This window comes from Monodelphis domestica, chromosome 5, assembly GCF_027887165.1.
Source record: "Monodelphis domestica isolate mMonDom1 chromosome 5, mMonDom1.pri, whole genome shotgun sequence".
NCBI classification, from domain to species: Eukaryota; Metazoa; Chordata; class Mammalia; order Didelphimorphia; family Didelphidae; genus Monodelphis; species Monodelphis domestica.
In genome coordinates, this window is record NC_077231.1 from 6,818,258 (window position 1) to 6,839,471 (window position 21,214).

The following is a 21,214-nucleotide window of genomic DNA, read 5'->3' on the forward strand; positions in this document are numbered from 1 at the left end:
ATTGGTCATCATACATATGGAAAAACAGAGGTTATAAAACTTCACCTGGGAAACCAATTGCATATGGCAATCTAATAGATCATATCATAAGTGCTGTAGACTTTCCTAAAGAGGTGGCCATAATCCATTGTAAGGCACACAGTCATGGAAAGGACAGAACATCCCCGGGGAACGACAGCAGACATAATAACATCAAAATATGCTACTAGGTTTGGTCTCCACCATGTGCTGAATTTCTCTCTGATTGAAAGGCACAATCTCACTGAAGTCTACAACAGAGAAGAGATACAGTCATGGAAAGAGCAGCTAGGCACTAAACTGATCAAAGGCATTTGGATTGCTCAAGGGGGGTAAACCTATTCTCCCTAAAAAGTTGTATCAACATCTACGCACCATAATTCATGCAAAGGGACATTACAGAGTGCAAGGGATTCTGGATACCATACAGAGATATTGGACAGCACCAGGAATAACTACAAATGCCATTAGAACTTGTCAGGCATGTGAGACATGTAGGAGATATAATCAAGGACATTTTAAGAGTGTTGCATTGGGAGGCAGACCACTCAGCTATATGCCTTTCCAGTGTATTCAAATTGATTATATCAACATGCCTAAAGACAAGGGATACAAATTTGCATTGGTGATTGTGGGTAGACTGACTAGATGGGTTGAAGCATGTCCATCCAAGAAAAATGACACAGCAACAGTAGTGAGATTTCTATTAAAAGAGATTATACCTAGGCATGGCATTCCCGATACCATAGATTTGGACAAGGGGTCCCACCTCACTTCCCAGATTCTACAAGAAATCTACAAGAACTTGGGGATTAAGTGCAATTATCATTTAGTTTATTGGCCCCAAAGTTCTGGGCAGGTCGAGCGTATGAACAAAGAATTGAAAACACAAATAGGTAAACTGTTCAGAAACACACTTAAAATGGACAGATGTTTTGCCTCTTGCTTTGTTCAACATTAGAACCAGGCCTAGGACTGACCTGCACATATCACCTTTTGAAATGCTACATGGTCAGCCTCTTTGGCATGGTAGGACAGTAAAGCCACCTTACTTGTCCATGTTAAGAGGGGAATGTGTTCTTCATGAATACTTGAAATAGATACAACGTAGGATTGAAGAACTAAGGAAACTGAGTTTGCTTGTGCAAAGAATACCACTAGATTTTTCGTTGCATAAGATAAAACCAGGTGATAAGGTATATGTTAAGAACTTTTAATAGAGAATCTCCTATAGAATTAAGATGGATCATGTAAAATGGAGATCTGAACCCTAGAAGTCCTAGGTACTTCCCAGAATTCCCTATAATCTCACCCGAGTCTCCACCTGGGCGAGATCACAAGGAGTATTTAACTGGCAGCAATGCCTACTTTGCCCTCTTCCACTGCAATGATGTAGTGGGTAAGCTAAGTGCAGGGGTTTTGAATGGGCTAATCAGCCCTAGGCATGTGGTTTTTCTATTTTGTAATTTCTTTATTCCTTGATTTCTAATCATCTTTAATAAACCTCTTAAAATATAATATTTCTATTACTAGAGACTAAATTTAATTGTTACATCGGACCAACTACAGTCGTAATGACAACCCAACGTCTATAAAGGTTGATCATAGAGATCCATGGTTCCATGCTTCACATGTGAAATTGCATCACACCCATAATATTGAGTAACCCATGGAAAATAACTGACAGGCAATAACAGTCCCTACTGAAAACACAGGAAAGCACATGAGAGTACTTGCCACCAGAATACAGACAAGAGAGCATTGCACATGTTGAAATGATAAAAGGATAGCACCCCTGAAGTAAATAGTACAGTTCTAGTAAGATATGCAGCCAACAACACAGAAAAAAAACTATGCCTTTAGAGTAGCAGCCACAATAAATATATATATTTTATATGAAGTCTCTGCCAAGCCAGCTACACAATAACTGAACAGACAGAAACAATGAATAAATAAATAAACAAATGAATACATAATTGCTTAGATTCTATCTCCAAGAAATAAGTACAGTAACTATACAAGAAACAATTACAGTAATCATATAATGCATCTCCTTGTAAAAGTCACACAGAAAAAGATTAGAAACGTCAAATCACTATTTTTAACAAAATCTTGAGAACCTGTGCATAATATGCATAATGCTCACACCCATCCATGAAAAACACACGTACAGCTTACTTGCATTCACAAAGACGTACACATGCATGAAGAGAACACATGTAAGGCTTACTTTCAAACATGAAGAATTATTGATAAATTCTAACAAACATTCATGAAGATTTCATCTTACTTTCATGCACATGTAAATTCCACTCTCACATGCATGCATAAGTGTCATTAAAATGCAAGGTGCATTTTTTTTTTAAAGAAGAAAAGGGGGGAATGTGTTAGAGGCATGAAGGAAGAGAGAATCTCAGGCATGCAAGATAGAAAGCTGGGGACCTGATCTGCCAATCAAGGTGCAGATTCCAACCAGAATGTTCCCAGGAAAGGCAGTTGGAGCCTGGTCAGAGGAGATGAACTGAGAGACTTCTCTGGGGTTTCTGACCAAAGGAAGGACTGGCTTTTCTGACCGAGCCAGAGAGAGACCTTTGTGGCTTCAGACAGAGTCAGACTTGAATTATTCAAGCAAAGATTATCGGACTGGTTTAAAGAAGAAAAGAAAAAAGAAAAATACTTGTCCTCCACACTCTGACTGTCCCCAAGTCACAGTTGTGACAGGACTGACATTTCCTAAAATCCTCCTATCCCTCATTATAGATTAGGGAAACCCTCATCCCTCTCACCTCCCCTTACCCCAGTTCTCCATCCTGTTGTTCCCAATAAACCCCTTTACTTACGAAAAGAGTAAAGAATATTTCTCTGAAATCTCATAGTTCCCCTGAGTTACTTAGAAGGTGGCTGACTAAGACCGGGGGAGGGAAAAGGGAGGCAGAAGGGTATGGGTGGAAACTGGGAGGTGAAGGGAGGAGGAAGGATAGGAAATATCTTGCTCTACTAACCATCAATAGTGATCAATAGGCAACCCCAGAGTACCTCTCTAGTAGCATCTCTCTATCTCTCAGAAGCACTTCTATCTCCATTATAACTAGGCACCCTCAGGTTCCCCTAGTGTCTCTTTAGTCAAGCCAGAGTATACATTTACTGCAACTAGATATAGCTCCACAGATTTTCTATTTATTACACCTTGTTGAAGAGGCTACCAGACTTCAACATGGAGACTGGAACTTTGTTGGGGAGTGAGCTGAATTTCTTTGGATAGAAGCTCTAGGGTGGCAGGTGTGGAAGAGGCATGAAGGAAGAGAGAATATTCCAAACGGAATGTTCCCAGGAAAGACAGTTGGAGAGTCAAGCCAGGCAGAAGGGGGAAGAAGCTGGGAACTGGACCCCTCTTAGTTTCTGTTCTAGGCTGAAGAACCCTTGAGAGGGCTTCTTGAGCTAGTGTGAGAAGAAATTAACTTTTGTTGGTGGCTTAGAGTGTGAAGAACTGATTGTATATTTGAGATTTGAGTTTGAAGGAAGAAAGAAGATTAAACAGTTATCCTCCCATCTCCCTGACAGATTTTTGTCTCAGTTGTGACAGGACTGACATTTTCTAAATCCTCCTAACTTTCATGATAGATTAGGGAAAACCTCATCCCTCTCACCTCAATTTCCATCCTTGTCCTGTTTTTCCTAATAAACCCCCTTACTTGAGAAAGGAAGAGAAAGGAATTTTTCTTCTCTAAACCTCACAGTTCACTTTTGAATTACTTAGAATTAGAAGGGTGGCCGACTAACGGGGGGAGGGGAGGGAGGCAGGAGGGCGTGGGTGGAAAACTGGGAGGTGAAGGGTGGATGGTAGGAAATATCTTGATCTATTAGCCATCGGTAGTGATCAATAGGCAAACCAGAGTATCCCCTCTAGTAGTATCTCTCTCTCTCAGAAATATCTAGTCACTGCCAGAGTATCTCAGTCATCACAACTAGAATATCTCCACAGTATCCTATTTCTAATACAATGGCTAGGAAATATTTTCTACTTCCCTTATACATTTCCCTCCATTTACTATATTTTATATTAAATTAAATTATTAAGAGCTACTAAAAGTCTACTGACTCATAGTTTAACTTTTATAAATGACAACCACAACGATTCTTTTTTAACCATTATTATTTTTTCAAACCAAATTTTTAACTATTACATTTTGGCCACAAAATTTTAATTATTACACCTCAAAAAGAAGTTATGATTTAAGGGCACCTATGAAAAAGGCAACGATATTCATTTTAAAAATTGCATTTACTTAGAAGCATTTGGAATGTCAACAAAACAGCTGCAACTTTTTTTTTCAATTACAGAGTGGTATTCAGTTAACAGAACAACAATTATTTCATATGCTGCATCAAAGATAATTGAAGATGAAAATGAACTACCATCCCCATATGTAACTAATTTGTGCTATGCACCAACAAGAACTTGCTTTAAATTTCCATGCCAATTTTACAACCCCCATATTGTAACAGGCAAGGTTAGTGGCTATTGAAAATACCACTAAAGGACAAGGGCTATCTAAAGACACATTCAGTAGTGTGTTAACTATACCAAAAAAAAAAATTCTGTACAGTTTAAAAACAAGTCTTATACAGTCTTACAATTCAACTTTTTTTTCTTTAAAAGGAGTAAATTATGTATAGGGGGGTTAAATGCTTTATAGACAAGAAAAAAACTGCTCTAGAACCAACTTATTCATCTTCATCATCATCCCTCCTCATCTTCATATTCCTCACTTTCTTCCTTTTCCTTCTTTTTCTTGTTCTTCTCAGCTTTGGCAACTCCTCCCTTTTTACCCACATCAGGTTTTCCTTTAGCTTGGTACACAGCAATATCCTTTTCATACTTTTCCTTCAGCTTAGCTGCCTTCTTTTCATAAGGTTGTTTGTCATCTGCAGCAGAATTTTTTGGCCACATCTCCAATAAAAGACCAGGATGCTCCACTTTGATTTTTGAACAATACTCAGAACAGAATATGAAAAATGCTGAAGGTGCATTGGGATCCTTAAACTTCTTTTTTTGTTTCTCCTTTAGGTGGTATGTAGATTTTCATTTATCTTTCAGAATGAACTTTAGCTTTTGCCACGTCTTCAAATTTTTCTTTCTCTTTGGCTGACATTGTCTTCCACCTTTCTGAGAATTTTTTAGAAAATTCTGAGTTCACAGAAGCATCTAGGTGCTTCTTCGTGTGTTCCTCCCAGCAAGTTTGCACAAAGAAGGCATGAAGACATTTTCCCTCTCAGCTTCTTAGGATCACCTTTATCCATTTTTGATTATTTTCCCTCAGCACCTCACCTGGTGCCCGTCCAGTTCTTACTTGCCCCGGCACTGTACCTTTGGAGCTCAATGTGCTGCAATGGCTGTGAGAGCGCGAACCAGATGCAGCCTCCTCATGCCATTCTGTAACATTCTCCTGTAGCCCCCCCCCTTTTTTTAAATTGAAAAATTTTAATTAATTTAGAATATTTTTCCATGTTTAAATGATTCATGCTCTTTCTCTCCTCCCCCCCTGACAAGCAATTCCACTGGGCTTTTTATGTATCATTGATCAAGACCTATTTCCCTATTATTGATAATTGCATTAGAGTAATCATTTATTAGAGTCTACATCCTCCAATCATATCCCCATTAACCCATGTGATCCAGCAGTTGTTTTTCTTCTGGTTTTGCTCCCACAGTTCTTCCTCTGGATGTGGTTAGCATCTTTCTCACAAGTCCCTCAGAACTGTCCTGGATCATTGCATTGCTGCTAGTAGAAAAATCCATTACATTCAATTGTACCACAGTGAATCCGTCTCCGTGTACAATGTTCTCCTGGTTCTGCTCCATTCACTCTGCACCAATCCCTGGAGGTCGGTCCAGTTCACATGGAATCCCTCCAGTTCATCATTCCTTTGAGCACAATAGTATTCCCTCACCAACATGTACCACAATTTGTTCAGCTGTTCCCCAATCGAAGGGCATCCCCTCATTTTCCATTTTTTTTTGCCACCACAAAGAGCGCCGCTAGGAATATTCTTGTACAGGCCTTTTCCCTTATTCTCTCTTTGGGGTACAAGCCCAGCAGTGCTGTGGCTGGATCAAAGGGCGGACAGTCTTTTATAGCCCTTTGGACAGTTCCAAATTGCCCTCCAGAATGGTTGGATCAATTCACAACTCCACCAGCAATGCACTAATGTTCCAATTTTGCCTCCTGTGGTCTTTTTGAAAGTTTTATCAATGGCTTTTGTGTCCTTCACTTCTCACTGTCCCCTTCCTTCCCAACAGAACCACCTGGCAATAAAGCAGAGTTGTTAAAAACTCAGTAGCCCACCAGGCACACAGGACACACAGTGGTCTCATTCCAGTAGTAGCTAGGGGTCAACACAGAGGATGGCAAATCCGGGCAATTCCTGCTGTGATCCTGGGCAAGCCACTTGACCTGTCTGCCTCAGTTTCTTCCTCTGTAAAACAGGAATCATAGTTCCAGGAATCCATAGTGGCATGGCTGTTGTGAAGATCCCATGAGGCAGTATTTGTTGGTGCTTTACAAACGTGAGCACTATTGTAGTTGCCATCACTGTGCTGGGTTCTGCTCCCTGGGCTCCACACGTCCAATTCTTCACGTTCACATGCTAGTTCCCGAACAATGGGCATCAAGGGTCTGGTTTTTCCCCATCACAAAACATGTTGCTATAAACACCTTGGAGTATATGGGACCTTCCCTTGGCCGCAGCCTTCTAATGGGCATGTGCCCAACACTGGAATCGCGCTAATCTGTCTAGCATAACTCCCAATGGTTTTTCAGAAGTTGGGTCACCTTCCACTGAAGAGATAGTGCCTACGAGGCTGGAGATGACAGTCCTGCACACCACCAGTCCCAGTCAGACCCCCATTTCCCCATCATATTCAAGTCTGGGTGCCATGTTCTAGGAACATTCATGCTCCATCAACCAGGAAGGTGAAGGGGCCAGAAGCCTCAAGTATGGGAGGTCCAGCCAGTTAAAAGAATCAGGGGCATTTGGCCAAGGATTTGGTAGGGAGGGAAAATAAACAGACTAGCTATTGTCAAATACTTCATGAGATGGAAAAGAAGAGACTTGAGGGGAAAGTGGGGCTGTAACTGGGCAGCTTAGGCAACAGCTTCCTGGCAAATGGAGCTGCCTCCTTCAGAGGTTTCCTTTCATTAGTGGTCAGGTGAGCGACTCCTCATGACTTTCATTGGACTAACTCATGTAGGCAGTGTGAGGCTGAGGCCTCTTTAGTTCCTTCCAATTAAAATTCTGCCATGAATCCAAGCCTTGGAGAGTCTTAAGTAGCAAGCTAAGGGGTTTGCATTTTACCCTGAAGTAAGGCCAAGAGGGAAGTATGGAAGGTAGGGGGCAGATAGCTTCAGTCAACAACAGATGGTGTGATGGGGTAGGCATATGAAGAAGGCAATGGGAAAATATTCTGGAGAAAGGAAGGCACTAAACAGAGTCAATTAGAGCAATTAGGAAGTTAGAAGTGAGAGGCTCAGGGTAGTAGCCCTGTGGCTGGAGGACCAGAAAGGGGACTGCTGGGTCTGGGGATAATGCAGGCACAAAATCAGACGGGTTGTTGAATTCAATTCAGTCATTTATTCATTGAACTGGGGGAGCCTTGCAGTTTTTGGAAGATACTCCTCTCTCCTTGTTCCTTTTTGGCTACTTGGAGACTGTCCTTGAATCTGGAGGTGGCCCCAGGAGCCCTCCCACCATCCCCAGTGGCTAACTCCTCTCTGTCCAGGGCACTCCCCTCCTCTCATTCCCATCAGCATACCCCATGCTCACTCCCACCTGGAGAGGACCCCCTGTTCTCACCTACCTGAAGAGCCCTCCTTTGTCCTCTCCATCCATCTAAACCTGGCCCCGCTCACGGCCTGTCTCCTCCCAGGGGCTGGACACTCCTGTAGGACACAACAGAGTTCTCAATTATTCCACGTGTCTCCTCTCTGGTCCCCAAATGCTCAGTGCCCTGAAATCAGGGACTGTCTTTCCCTCCTGTCCCATCCCACAAATTGGTGTCTCGGCCCCGAAACCCCTACATTAGGTCCTGTTTAAATAAATTCAATGAAACACCATCTTCTAAAATTAAAGTTTATTTTAATTTCACAAGGAAACCACAAATCTCTGAATTACATGAAGACATGATTGAGAGAACTGCAGCCTCGGACTACAGCCTGGCACTGGCACTTAAGAACCGTTTGCGATTTGCCTTGGGTCAGAGCTGCCAGGGCAACCCTTCTGGCTCTGGCCACCGGGCAGGCCCAGTCCTATGACACTTTGGGGAAATGGTCTCCAACAGGTCACATTTCATCTGATTTGGTTCAATACTGAGCAGGATAAGAAATGGGTCCACAAGCCAGAGAGTGGCCCATCGCCGTGAAAAGAGGAATTTGTCTGTAAACGAGTTCTAAAAGCAGGCCGGGCAGGCGGGGGCTGGCAGCCCGGGCGGAGCGACGGGAGGGAAGCTCCAGGGCAGCTGGGACTAGTTCTTTGCTCCTGGCATACACTAGGTACTTGATCAATGTCGATGGAACAGGGAGAGATGAGTTTCTCCTCCCTCTCCCACCCCACGGCAGCAGCGTGGCCTTCATCGGCAGTCTCCTCGGGCCCAGGGCATACAAGACAATATGCTTTTGGTCCCAGAGCCAAGGGTGGGGCGACAACTTCAGGAGGCTGGGGGGAAGCAGAGGGTGTACAAAAAGACCATCTTCCAAGCCTGGCTCTAGATGACGTACCGTCTCCTGACCGTGCCAAATCCTGGGCAGGGCACAGATACCCCTCTGGGGCTTGGCCAGACCCGTCTGGCCTTGTTCCCCAGCCTGCACCCCAAGGCAAGGGCCCCCCCTTCCCACGTGGAGCCAAGCCCAGGAAAGACAGGCTGGAGAGGGGCACAGAATGGGAGCGGGTGCCCCAAGAGCTCGGTGCCTCCCACACAGTACGGCTTTGCGGGCTCTCACGCAGGAAGCCAGGGAGGGAGGGAGGATGGATGGCCGGGGACTGGACAGGGGAAGCCCAGGGGGCCTCCTAAGCTGAGTGAGAAGCCCCTGCCCTGCTGCGCTTGGCTATCAGACCATTCCTTCTCCAACTCCCCACCTGGGCCGGGTTTCCGGGAAGACGAAGTGGGCAGGGCTACCCTTGGACCGAGCTTTCCCTACTCCCGGGTCACAGGCTTGGAGACAAGCCTGCCCAAATCCAACTTAAGGCTTGTCTGACATGGAACTCTTTTTCTTTTTAATTAAAATTACCTGAGCAGAGGTTTTATCAGATTTTTTTAAAGCAGAACACACAGAACTATACAAGCTAGAAATATCTTTCAGGAAAAAGGGGGCAGACCCCCCCAAATCCCGAGAAGGCAAAGCAGGACTTCTTGGCTGGGCCCCTAAAGCCGAGGAGGGCAAAGGCCTACACCCCTGCTCCTCAGCAACTGGCCCCATGAGGTGGGGAGGGGGGCCAAAGGCACACCTGCCCACGCAGGCTGGGTGGCTTCTTAATGGCAAAAGATGACTGAGCACGTCTGAGGTCCCTCCCAACATCAAGGTAAGTGGGTGGCACAGACCCTGAGGAAGCAGCCTCGCCCAGAGGTGCCAGCCAGAGCCTTCGCTTCTAAGCAGTCTCAAGAGGGTCCTCGCATTTCAGAGCATGATTTGGAAAGAAGAGGCAGGCGCGGGGCAGAGGGCAGAGCGAAGCAGGGAGGGACAGAGCAGAGGCCTGGCGAGAAGGCGCCCCCCCCCCCCATCTGGAAAGGATATTGTCATTAAATAAAGCCCCGGCCCTGAAAAGACGCACAGGGAGAAATCAGGGTTGGCGAGGGGCTGGGGGCAGGGAGCGCCAAGCCGGCAGGGCCGTCCCAGCAGCGCGGACTTCCAGAAAGGAGCCGGTCGCAGCCTCCCTGGGGTGGCTCCTAAGGAAGCCCTGCTTGAGCCCTCCCGGCCGGCCCTTGTAAACAGAGGTGGGTCCTGCTGACAGCCCGGCCGCCGGCAATGGGGACGAGGAGCTTCGGGGCCAGGCTGAAGGCAACTGCGGAGGGGGTGCCAAGGGGGCTCGGATGGGCACGGGACAGTCGGGTCTGAGAAGCCGTCCCCTCCCCCAACACACACACAGACGCTGAGGATGGATATAAAATTCTCCCCGTACCAAGATGATTAAATCGTCTATCCTATAGGTGCTTGGCACCAAGAACTAACATGGTATCATGATACCAACGTGGTCCACAGCTGTCCCCGCACCCCTTGGCAGGAACCCACCACCAGGGGACCTTTGGGGAAGGAACCCGAGCCAGAAGAGACTCTCCAGGCTGCCCGAACAGGAGTCCGGAAGGGCGGCTGGCCAGGCCTCGGCCCCCAGCGCTGCCCGGCTCCCGCCGGCCCCGTGTGTGTGTGGCTCTTAGCACCCATTCTGGTTTTTGGTTGCTGCCCGCCTGGCTTTCTCCGCAGCTGCCGGCGCCGCCACCGCCTTATTTCTGAGGTCTGATCTCAGCCAGTCTCTGGAGACACGACTGGGTAGCTGACATGGAAAGGATTACGCTGACCGTCCGTTTGCCCACCCGGTAGAAGCCGTAGCACATCAGTCCAAAGAAGGCCGCTTTCACGACAAACCTGGACACTTTGCTCGAGATGGACGGGGGCGGGACGCTGGAAGACAAAGGCCAGAATGGGCAGGTTCCAAATTCACTGACCTTCTCCTTTATTCCCTGCAGATTCTCATCCTCGAACCCCTCGTGCACGTGCCCAGAGTCAAAACCCTCCAAGGATCTTCCATGCCAGAGGCTCTCCTGAGCCTGGCATTCAAGGCCCTCTCGCCCTTCTCCCGCCAGCACAAGCCCTCTGTGCAGCCCGGGGGGGCCTTCAGGCTCAGGCCTTGCTCCGTCCTGTCTACCTCTCCAGGCCCAGGTCAGGCCTCAAGAGGACCTTCCCACATGCTTTCCCTCCGTTTCCTGTTCTGGGATGAGCGCGTTGGACTCGGGCCTTGCCAGCCGGCCCTCACCACCCACTCAGGCCGGAGGCCGGGTAAGCACCCTGGGGGGGGGGGGGGGCGGGCAGCAGCGCCGGGGTCACCTGGGGGCCATCGCAGAGGGCAGAGCCCGGGCGAGGGGCCTACCTCATGATCTCCTGGATGTTCAGGTCGGTGGTCCAGTTCTTCTCGATGCCAGGCACGTGGCCCATGCCTACCACTCCAACCACTACAGAAGGGATGCTCTTCCTGGGCTCCGCTGCGGGGTGGGTGAGAGGGGGCTGAGGCTGGCAAAGGGCCCACCATCAAGAGGCAGCTCCTCCCTGGTACCCCCTAGCCCAGGGCCATTCTTAGCCCCTACTACGTGCCGGCGTGCAAAGAGGGCGGGGGAGGGGAGGGGGCCCGAGCCATGGGCACTTTCCCACACAGAAAGGAGAAGCGGGAATGACCCCCTCCTCGTAAGGAGGGGGGCCAGGTGCGCCCTCACCTTCGGAAGCCCGAGGCAGCTCCAGCCGCTTGGCCGCCTGGCGCAGCATGTAGGTCAGGTAGATGTCTCTTTCGGAGACGATGGTGCGATGGAGATCAGGAAACTCTCCGATCATCTCTGCCATCATCTGCTCCAACAGGTCCTTCTGCTTACACTTCTCTACGTCGTCCTTACTGAGGGACCCGAGAGAGACAGAGACGGGGGCTCGCCGGGGGGCACAAGGCCGGGCATCTCGAGCCCGCAGTGGAAGGGGAAGGGGCAGGCCATGCCGTACAAAGGCACGCTCCGTCCAACGCCTGGGAGCAAGTCTTTGCCAACACGGCCCAAACACGGCCCAGAGAGCTTTCTTCTATCCATGTCTCAGGCCTTACCCTGCTATCTTCCTTCCTTCTATCACCCAAGGGCTAGAGGGCTCCCAAGCAGGCCCCCAGGTCCCCCCACCTCCTCCTCCGGGTCCCAAGAGGCCGAGAGGGCCCGAGGTGCCACCTTGGTTTGTGACTCGACCTCGACCCTAACAAAGCCAAGCCAAAGCCACCGAGTCCAGGCGGTCACTCGCTCGGGTCAGGCAGGGAGACAAGCGGGGGCCCAGGGATGGGGCTGCACACGCCACCTCTTCTCTCCCGGCCCACAAGGGCACTGGCTGGGAGAGGAAGGAGGAAAGGCATGTGGGCACAGTGTGCCCGGGTCACCAGAGCCCGGCGGCTCTGCTCTCCACTAGGGGATATTTTCTGGGGAGACAATTACATGGAAATTACCCATCAGCGCTCGGACCCACAGCAGACAGGCCCCGGAGGCCCCTCTCCTGGCAGCCCCCTCCCTGCCTCATCCCTTCCCAGAGGGGCCCCTGCTGCAGGGGCGGCCCAGCGGCCAGGACTCCTTGACCTCCATCCACCCTCCTCACAGCAGCTGGAAAGCCCAAAGGCCTCAGACCAGAGGAAGCCGTCCCGTCTGCCACGGCGTCTCCCTCACGCAGGCCTCAGGTGCCCAGAGAACTTTCATTACAACAACCCTGGCCGTGGAGAGGATCCCTCCCATTCTGTAGCCGAGGAACGGAGACATCCAGGCCTCTCCTGTCCGGCCACAAAGCTGGCAAGTGCCCAGGTGGGATCTGGCCCAGCAGGCCACACTCTCTGCACTAACAGTCTGCTGATACACCACTGCTCAAGATCTGGGGGTCTGAGTGGACTGCAAGCACGAGCCCAGTCACCAGAGTGATATGGCAGCAAACGAGGGAGGCCGAGCTTCCTGGAATGAGGGAATCCCTCGGTCTTCCTCCCTGGGTCACCCTGCAGTGCGCATTGGAAGGAACTAGCCAGAGAAGGGCCTCAAGGAAGGAGGGAATCTGACCATCCATCTGGCAATAGAGGACCAGCCTAGTCCTTGGTCCCAGAAGGTAGAACCCAGAGCAGTGGGGTGAGGAAAATGGAAAACTAGGCTGGAGGTCGATACCCTTCCTTGTGCCCGAGCTCTCTAAAGTGGCACATCCAGGCAGGTAGTGGGCTTCCCATCCCTGCCAGAACTCAAGGGAAAGTTGGGAGGCCAGTTGTTGGGTGTGCCCAGCCCAGGCCACATGGAGGGTCAGGTGTGGCCTGTGGCCTCAAAGGGGCTGGAATCCCATGACTCCTGGGTGGGCGTGAGAGCCCTTCCCAAGCTCCTCTCAGGCCAGGCCGGCCAGAGCCCAGGAACCTGGGAGCCCGGACTGATGGCAGCCTTGGGGCCTCCTTCCGGGTACAAGACAAGGAGCTCATCGAGTGTAGCCTCTCAGACCACGGAGTTAGGGCCTCCCTCTGACAGTCCCAAGCTAGGATCCTTCCAGTGACAGGAAGCTCGGCGCCACACTCGGGCCCCGTGTGAGTATGTGCACGTGCGTGTATATGTTCATGCAGGTGCGGGGGGCACACATGGCCTGGCCTGGCCCTGCTTCAGGCTGTCCAGCGAGGGCACAATGCTCTGGGCGGCTTTGGCCGGGGCAGTGGACAGCCCGAGGACCTGGCCGGGCCGCTCGTACCTGATGGGGTCGGAGAGGAAACACAAGCCCCAGGCCAGCTTCACCTTCTGCCAGAAGGACAGGGCCGCAATGGCTCTCTTGAAGGTCACTGGGATCGGCCTGTCGCCAAGGTGGAACTTGCAGAAAGGCACCTTACTGGCCTGCAACAGAAGAGGGTGCGGGATAAGGGCCGGCGCCTGGCGACCCCAGAGGCACAGGCGGCCGCTTTGTGCCAGCTATTGAAAATCAAGGCGGGCACTTTAGACTAGGCACGTAAACGATATTCTCCTTCCTGAGGTCTTACTTAAAAAAGCAGAGCTCTATTCACCACGAAACAGCAGGGGAGGGGAAGGATGGAGACGGGACAAGAAGGGCCAGCCCCTCGGCCTGGGCAGGATGGACACAACACCCGATTTCTCAGCATCCTGGACCAGGGGAAGCTCACTCTCCTCACTGGGGACAGGTCCCTACGTCCCCCCTCTGCCCCTTCTCCAACAAGATCAGGACACCAAAGGCCTAGGGGACACTGTGGGTCCTTCAGGGTCAGATAAGGCCACCTGGATGGGCCTCAAACAACGCCGCCACAGTCCCTGGAACACAGGGCATCCATGACCGCTCACTCTGTGACTGTTAACAGGCCTCCGAGGGCTCCCTGGGCTGATGGGAGGCTGGGAGCGAGACACGCTCCTTCAGGAGAGCTGGGCGTGCTGCATGATGCCCTGCATAACTGAACTCTGGGGTGGGATTTTTGGGGTGAAGAGAAACAAAATCCAGAACTGCACGATTTACCTCCTGAAAACAGGGAAGATCCATGCTGTAACGGAGGCTGGAGAGCCAGGGGCCCCGATGCCCCCGAAGCCCTGGCGGCTGGCCTTGCAGTACTGTCGTCCATGCACAGTGCTGAGACCCTATCCCCCCAAACGGGGCTTAAGAGTCCCTCTTTCTTGAGTGAAGGAAACAACCACCACCCTCTTGTCCTCCCAAATTCTCAACTTCACAAAAAAGTCTGGAAGCAGGTGGTTGGGGCAGGGATCAGAATGGAAGTGTCGGCTCTTCAGAGAAAGGAAGGCTGGCTGGAGTGCAGGAGGGGCTTCCAGGAAGAGGCCCCAAGCCATCAGGAAACTGTCCTTGACAGTCTCAGGAATGTTTCCCTTCCCTCCCCAGATGAGGCAGGGACTCCTAGCTGCCCTCCTGTCCTGCATTGGCTTCTAGACTACGCGAGGGTGTCTGCCCCAGATCACAGTATGGAGGGTCACCTGGGTGCCTCCAAGTAGGGCCTCGGGGGAGGCTCCTCTTACCTCCTTGAAGGCCTCTCTGAACTCGCCACCAGGGGCCATCCCCAGCTGCTCCGTGATGTGTGCAGACACCTTCAGAAGGAGCATCTGCATCAGGCCCGACATGACTCCATTCTGGAGGCAAGGGGAAGGAGAGTCTGTTAGAGGGCAAAGAACTGGTCCCCTGGCCAGGGGAAGGGGACAGGACTCAGCTGAAAGGCTGCTGCCAGCATCTTCTCGTTCTTTACTCTTTATCTTGGAATCAATGCAGTGTTTTCAAAAATGGTAAGGGCTAGGCAATGGGGGTTAGGTGATTTGCTAAGGGTCACATAGCTAGGAAGTGTCTGAGGCCACATTTGAACCCAGGACTTTCTCTCTCTAGGCTTGGTGCTCTATCTACTGTGCTGCTTAGGTGCCCCTTGATACAGGCTCTCTGAGAGATGGGGGGCCCTCTGTTCAGCCTTGAGTCCCCTGAGGGCAGTGACAAGGCAGGTGTAACTATAGCATGACTGGGAAGGAGGAGGGTGGTTGACAGGCAGACCCTGGAAGGTCAGGGGAGAGGACCATTTTCCAGGAAGGGCAGAGACAAGGGGTTAGGGTTTTATGGGAGACAGAAGAATATGGCTGTGGGAATGAGGAGGGGGATCCCTCAATCGGGTCAAGGACAAGGGAGGGTGAGACCACTATTGGGAAAACATCCAGAAAACAGGCTAGGGCCAGACTGGAGGTGCCACCCACAGCCCAGGAAGGAGGGCAGGCAGCAATGATGGGAGTGTTGGGCCGAGGCTGAGCAGACTCCGGGAGGATGCTAGTGCCATCACACCATGCCCAGCAGCCACGTACCCTAAAGGCCCTCAAATATTGACTCAGGAGGATGATGACACGTTTGCCATCAAAACTTAAACCCAGCCATGGACACCTGCACAGACTTCACAATTGCACCTTGGCTTCAGGCCGGCGCCTGCTCACAGAGGCATGTCACCAGCCCCAGTCTTAGGGTTCTTCCATTGCTCTGCCTTCTTCTACTCCTACTCCCATCATCACTAACACCCTGGGGTAGAGAAGGGCCTTCCTCAGGGACCCAGGCCCCCAAGTAGTCTTCCTCTCTCTCAAGCTCAGTTTGAAGAGGGTTCAGTGGGGGGTAGCCACAAGCAAGTTTCCTGACTGAAGTCTCCACTCCACACCCCAAACACTTGTGTCTCCTCATCTGCATATATATTGTCTTAACAGTATCTCAGCTTCTTGAGGGAAGAGACTGCCTCCCCAGCACCTAGCACAGGGCTAATAAGGGCTGGTTAACTGATGGCATGAAAGGCAGGAAAGATTATGAAACAGAGGGATGCCTTGACAAGGTCTCATGTCAAAATTGAGGTGAGAAGGCCCCTGGCCAGTTGAGAAGGTCTGTCTATTCAATTTTCCATGGTAAGAGCTGACAGAGTCCAGGTGTAGGACTGAGGGTCTGCTGGTCTTATAGAATGACAATCAGCAAGCAGCATGAGGCAGGTGCTGAGAAATTTGGCCAGGAAAAAGGCAGTCTATTTGGATGAGAACTGCCTTAAGAGGATGTCCTTTTGGGCTCCCCATGTAACATTCGGGAAAAGAACCCCCCACCCCGCAGGGGTAGATCTCTACTTATCAGTAAAGTAGGCGTGAAGGGCTTTGCTGAAGGGGCCCAACAACTGGCAATGTCAGATAAAATATCAATTACTGAATGTCCCAGAGGACCCAAGTGTGATTAGAAAATGGGCCAGACAAAAAATTGGAAAATGAGAGGATGCCCTTTGATTGGCGAATGGCTACACACATTGTGGTCTATGTTGGTGATGGAATACTATTGTGCTCAAAGGAATAATGAACTGGAGGAATTCCATGTGAACTAGAATGACCTCCAGGGATTGATGCAGAGTGAGAGGAGCAGAACCAAGAGAACACAGAGAAAGATACATTGTAGCACAATAGAATATAATGGACTTCTCTACTAGCAACAATGTAATGATCCAGGACAATTCTGAGAGACTGAGGAGAAAAAATAACACTAACCACATCCAGAGTAAGAACTGTGGGAGCAGAAACACAGAAGAAAAACAACTGCTTGATCACATGGGTCAATGGGGATTGACTGGTAAGACTCTAAATGATCATCCTAGTCCAAATGCTAAGAATATGGAAATAAGTCTTGATCAATGAATGACACATGTAAAACCCAGAGGAATTAGCTATGGGAGAGGGGTGGGGGGAAGGGTGGGAAAGAACATGAATCATGTAACCATAGAAAAATATTCTAAATTAATTAATTAAATAAAGATTTTCAAAAAAAGAAGCAAAAAGAAAATGGGCCTGACAACAGGGCTGGTTCTTCATTCTCTCTAAGAGGGTTTAGCAAGATACCCCTGGCAGGAGAACTATTCCAAAGGAGAAGATAGTGTACAGCTGTCCCAACCAATTTCAATATTAGAACAGCAAGGAGGAAAGGGAGATCAGGGCAGAGATGATAGGCTGGGAGGAACAAAGCAGGCAAAAGGGGAGAGAAAGAAGCAGAGGGCTCTGACAAGAGAGCAAGGCCAATTACAGGTGGGAGTGAGAGTTAAAATGTGACAATCTCTGGGGATGACAGGTGAGCTGAGGGTATAGATTAGGGATACCATGGCAGTTAATGGGCTGGGTGGCTAGGGGAATCCATATTGGCTAAGCACCTAAGAATGAAAGTGGGGGAAAAGATGAGGAAGAAGGCTCTGAGTGACAGTGGCAAAGGGACCAGCAGCAGGAAAGGGCATGCATGCTCTCCTCCTCCTTCTCCTGAGGAGAGAGTGGCCCAGGTCTTCTGCAAAGAGCCAGGTTTCGGTTGGGTTTGAGAAGATGAAAAGAATGTGATAGGAAGATCCCCAGAAGGACAGGAATTTGTTAATGACAGAAGTGGGGGCCACATAACGAGAGAGAGACAGAGAGAAAGAGAGAGAGACAGAGACAGAGAGAGACAGGCCAAAGAAGGACACAGAGAAGATCACAGGAGATAAAACAGAAAATTCAGACTACATCAAATTTTGCACAAAAGCCAACAAAAATCAGAAAGGAAGGGGGCAGCTGGATTGAGAGCCAGGCCTAGAGACGGGAGGTCCTATGTTCAAATCTGGCCTCAGACACTTCCCAGCTGTGACCCTGGGCAAGTCACTTGACCCCCATTGCCTAGCCCTTACCACTCTTCTGCCTTGGAGCCAATATACAGGTATTGACTCCAAGATGGAAGGTAAGTGTTTTAAAAAAAAATCAGAAAGGAAATAGTCAAACAACTTTTGCAGTAAGTGCCTCTGCTTATGTCTGATATTCGAGACATACTTACAAAACAAGAGCCATTCTCCAGTGGAGAAAAAGGTCAAAAGATCTAAATAAGCAGTTTTCAAAGGAAGAAATCCAGGTTATCAACAACCATATGAAAAATGCTTCAAATCACTAAAGAGAAGTGCAAATTCAAGTGCAATTCCACTCACTGGATTGGAAAAGTTAACTAAAAAAAGGGGAAATGCCAATTAATGGTGGGGCTGTGAGCCAAAAGAAACATTGCTGCATTTTTGGTGGCACTGTGAATGGGTTCAGCCATTCTGGTAGGCAATTGAACGGAGGGCCCACGCCACTCAACTGGGCAGTGCTGCTATGAGGCCCATTCTCAAAGAGGATGGCCAGGGGAAAGAAAGAGGACATTGCTGTAGCCACATGTACAAAAAGCATCAGCTGCAGCTTTCTTCATAACAGAGAACCAGAGAGGAAGAGGGTGCCTGTCAATCAGGAGACAGTCAGACAGATCCAAGCACTGGGCTCTGGGAAATGATGAAAGGGTGGTTTCTGAGAAACCTGGGAGATCCTGTCTGAGCTGATGTGAGAGAGCACAGTGGAGAGAAAACAGCAAGGCTCAAGACCTCTGTGTGTGCACTGACCCCTGATAAAGCCTGCTCCCTACCTCCTAACCCAGAGGGGCAGAATGAGATAACCATGGCAGACACGTGGGCTTTTCTGCTCTATTACACTGATAAGGGAAAATTTGGAACCATTCTGTGGTGTGAAGAGAATTTCAGGGAAGAGGGAACCAGGGACAGTCCTATCAAAAAAAGGGAGGGAAAAGAAAGGTTTGTGAATGAAACTGGGGGAAAAAAGCCCAGAAAAGAATAGAAGGTGGTTCAGAGAGCACCAAACAGCATAACTTTGAAATAAATGTGTTAAAATTCTTACAGTCTTAAAAAAGGAAACCAGTGGATTCAGTTTTATGGGATTCTGTTTTTGTTCTTCATACACAGAAACGTCCATGTTTGCTAGTCGACCAGAACAACAAAACCTAAATTTAATTTGCAAACACCACCACCAGGTTCCTGAGGAGGTGCCAGAGAAAGAGGGTTTTCAACAATAGTACCATGACAGCACCGCCAGACTGAGGCCTTTTCAAAGACATATAGGCTTAGGATGGATTTTTCCCATGGCAGGATGAGAGGGAGGGGACAGAGATGCTCCAGGCTGCCCTTGCACCCCCCTGCAGAAGGTGTACAGGGCAGGCTTCCACAAACTAGCTCAAAGCTTCAATGACATTTTGAAAAGCACACATCCGATGGGGCCAAGTCACAACTAATCCCCATGCAGCTGAAACGGGGTTTAAGGGGGAGGCCTGTTCAAACACGGGGTCATGGGGCGCTGGCAGCGACACCAGGATGTTGGAGGGCTCACCCTTAGGGCCAGGTGCCAGGAACATCATGGGTGGCGGCTCCACTGTTCAGGACCCAGAGATCATTCTGCCCTTCCAGAGGCTCCAATCCAGCCCTTTCATGGTATCTTGCCTATAGCCACCTATGTTACCCACTTTCCCCCTCCTTAAGGGTTATCCAAGGTTGGGAAGGCTTCAGATATGGGTCTGGTGATGGACAGTGTTGATGGCCCTTAGGGAGCCACTGGGCTAGCCACAGGAACTGACACTCAAGCAGCACCTTCTACCCGAGGACTCCCCTGAGGCCCTGACAGCATCCGGAGGGCAAGCGATTCTCCTAGCACTGTGGTTGGCTTGTGGAAAACCTTGCTGACACAGAGGAGAGGCAATGGTCAGACAAGAGGCCCAAAAGGTGGTCCCAGGGGTCCTCCAGCTAGCAGGGGGCTTTATCAACCTGCCTGGCGTCCCAAGCCACTCAATGCCGCCTTCCTGCCCTCTCCACCTCCTACTCATCTCATTCTCTAAAACCCACAGGTTTCCCTGACGGTCTCTCGGAGAGAGGGAGGGCAAGGATTCTTTCACCCATGGCATAGATGAGGTAGCCAAGGCTTAGAGCAGTCAAGGGCCACAAGGCTGGCAGGCTTGAATCGTCGCGTCTTCAACACAGACCTCTGAACCCTGTACTGACCACCTTGTCTCACGCTGCCCATGCCAAGCCTGTCCTGCTCCTGTGTGCCAGGGCCTAGGATAAACTCGGCCCCCCTTAGCCTGCTAATCTTCAACTCCTGTATCAAAGCCCTGGGAGCAAATCTATTGATGTTACAGACTGAGGCAAGGCCTGTGGCATAGACAGGCTTGCCTGGAATTTCTGGAATGCCAATGCCAGTGCCACTAGGGGGAAGTGGGGGCGGGGGGATACTAGGCCTGAGAGAGCTTCACAAGGCCAGTATGCAGACCTCAGGCAATGTTGGCCCCCTACCCTAGGAGCAGTTAGAGATAGACATGCTCTGACATCTATCTCATCTCTCATCCTTTCCCAGAGGCCCCCTCATGCTGGTCACCTCTGAATCCAGAGTAAAGAAGGAACCCCAAGGGAAGTCACCCCAACCACAATGCAAATGAAACCCCACTCCCACCACATGTAGCCCAACACAGTCAACCATGGCACAGTGACACCACAGGCCTGAGAAGACTCAGGAGTCCTTCGAGAAAGGAAGAGTGGCCCTAGGGTGCAGGGTGGCCCCTAAGTCTGTCCTGGTAGACAGGGAAGTTCTCAGGAGGGACTGGGGACAGACACTGAAGTGAGGGGCTAATCATTCCCCAAAGAGAAGCAAGAGAGGCCAAACAGAACTCCAACTGCTTGGTGATGTAGACAGTAAAGCCCAATTGTAGGGGTGGAAAAATGAAAGCTTTGTCTCTGCTCACAGCTTAAGGACCAAAAGGCCAATGAGCCCAGCTCAGTTCTGTCTAGAATGGGCCACTGGCCAACTTAACCTCACTGTGATTTTTGAAGGGATTACTAAACCAGGATAGGATCACAGGGATTGTCTTTGATTAATTCCCTTACACTCTCTTCCTGGAGAGCAACCAGTTGGCCCAGAGGATAGAACACTTGGCCTGGAGTCAGGAAGACTCATCCTTTGGAGTTCAAATCTGGCCTCAGATACTTAGTAATTGTGTGAGCCTGGGCAAGTCACTTAACTCAATTGGCCTCAGTTTCCTCATCTGTAAAATGAGCTGGAGAAAGAAATAGCAAACCACTCCTGTATATCTGC

General features: G+C 49.8%; 1 protein-coding gene and 1 pseudogene across 15 annotated transcripts in view; both read right to left on the bottom strand.

The window, feature by feature from the left end:
• Positions 1 to 4,281: 4,281 nt before the first annotated feature.
• On the bottom strand, positions 4,282 to 5,319 carry LOC100010523 (putative high mobility group protein B1-like 1; annotated as a pseudogene).
• The window catches only part of TRABD (TraB domain containing), a 36,992-nt gene continuing 20,059 nt past the window's right edge, over positions 4,282 to 21,214 (bottom strand). For 9 of the 15 annotated variants that reach the window (XM_056797557.1, XM_056797562.1, XM_056797561.1 and 6 more), the window contains exons 6-12: positions 14,780 to 14,890; positions 13,503 to 13,642; positions 11,495 to 11,667; positions 11,155 to 11,266; positions 10,601 to 10,688; positions 7,877 to 7,958; positions 4,282 to 6,666 (exon numbers count right to left, since the gene is read on the bottom strand). In XM_056797557.1, coding sequence (XP_056653535.1) covers positions 6,413 to 6,666; positions 7,877 to 7,958; positions 10,601 to 10,688; positions 11,155 to 11,266; positions 11,495 to 11,667; positions 13,503 to 13,642; positions 14,780 to 14,890 — 960 coding nt within the window. In that variant the 3' untranslated portion in view covers positions 4,282 to 6,412. Of the gene's footprint in view, positions 6,696 to 7,630; positions 7,959 to 8,134; positions 10,689 to 11,154; positions 11,267 to 11,494; positions 11,668 to 13,502; positions 13,643 to 14,779; positions 14,891 to 21,214 lie in introns of those variants that run through there. The other 6 variants (XM_056797567.1, XM_056797569.1, XM_056797572.1 and 3 more) reach the window with 6 other exon arrangements.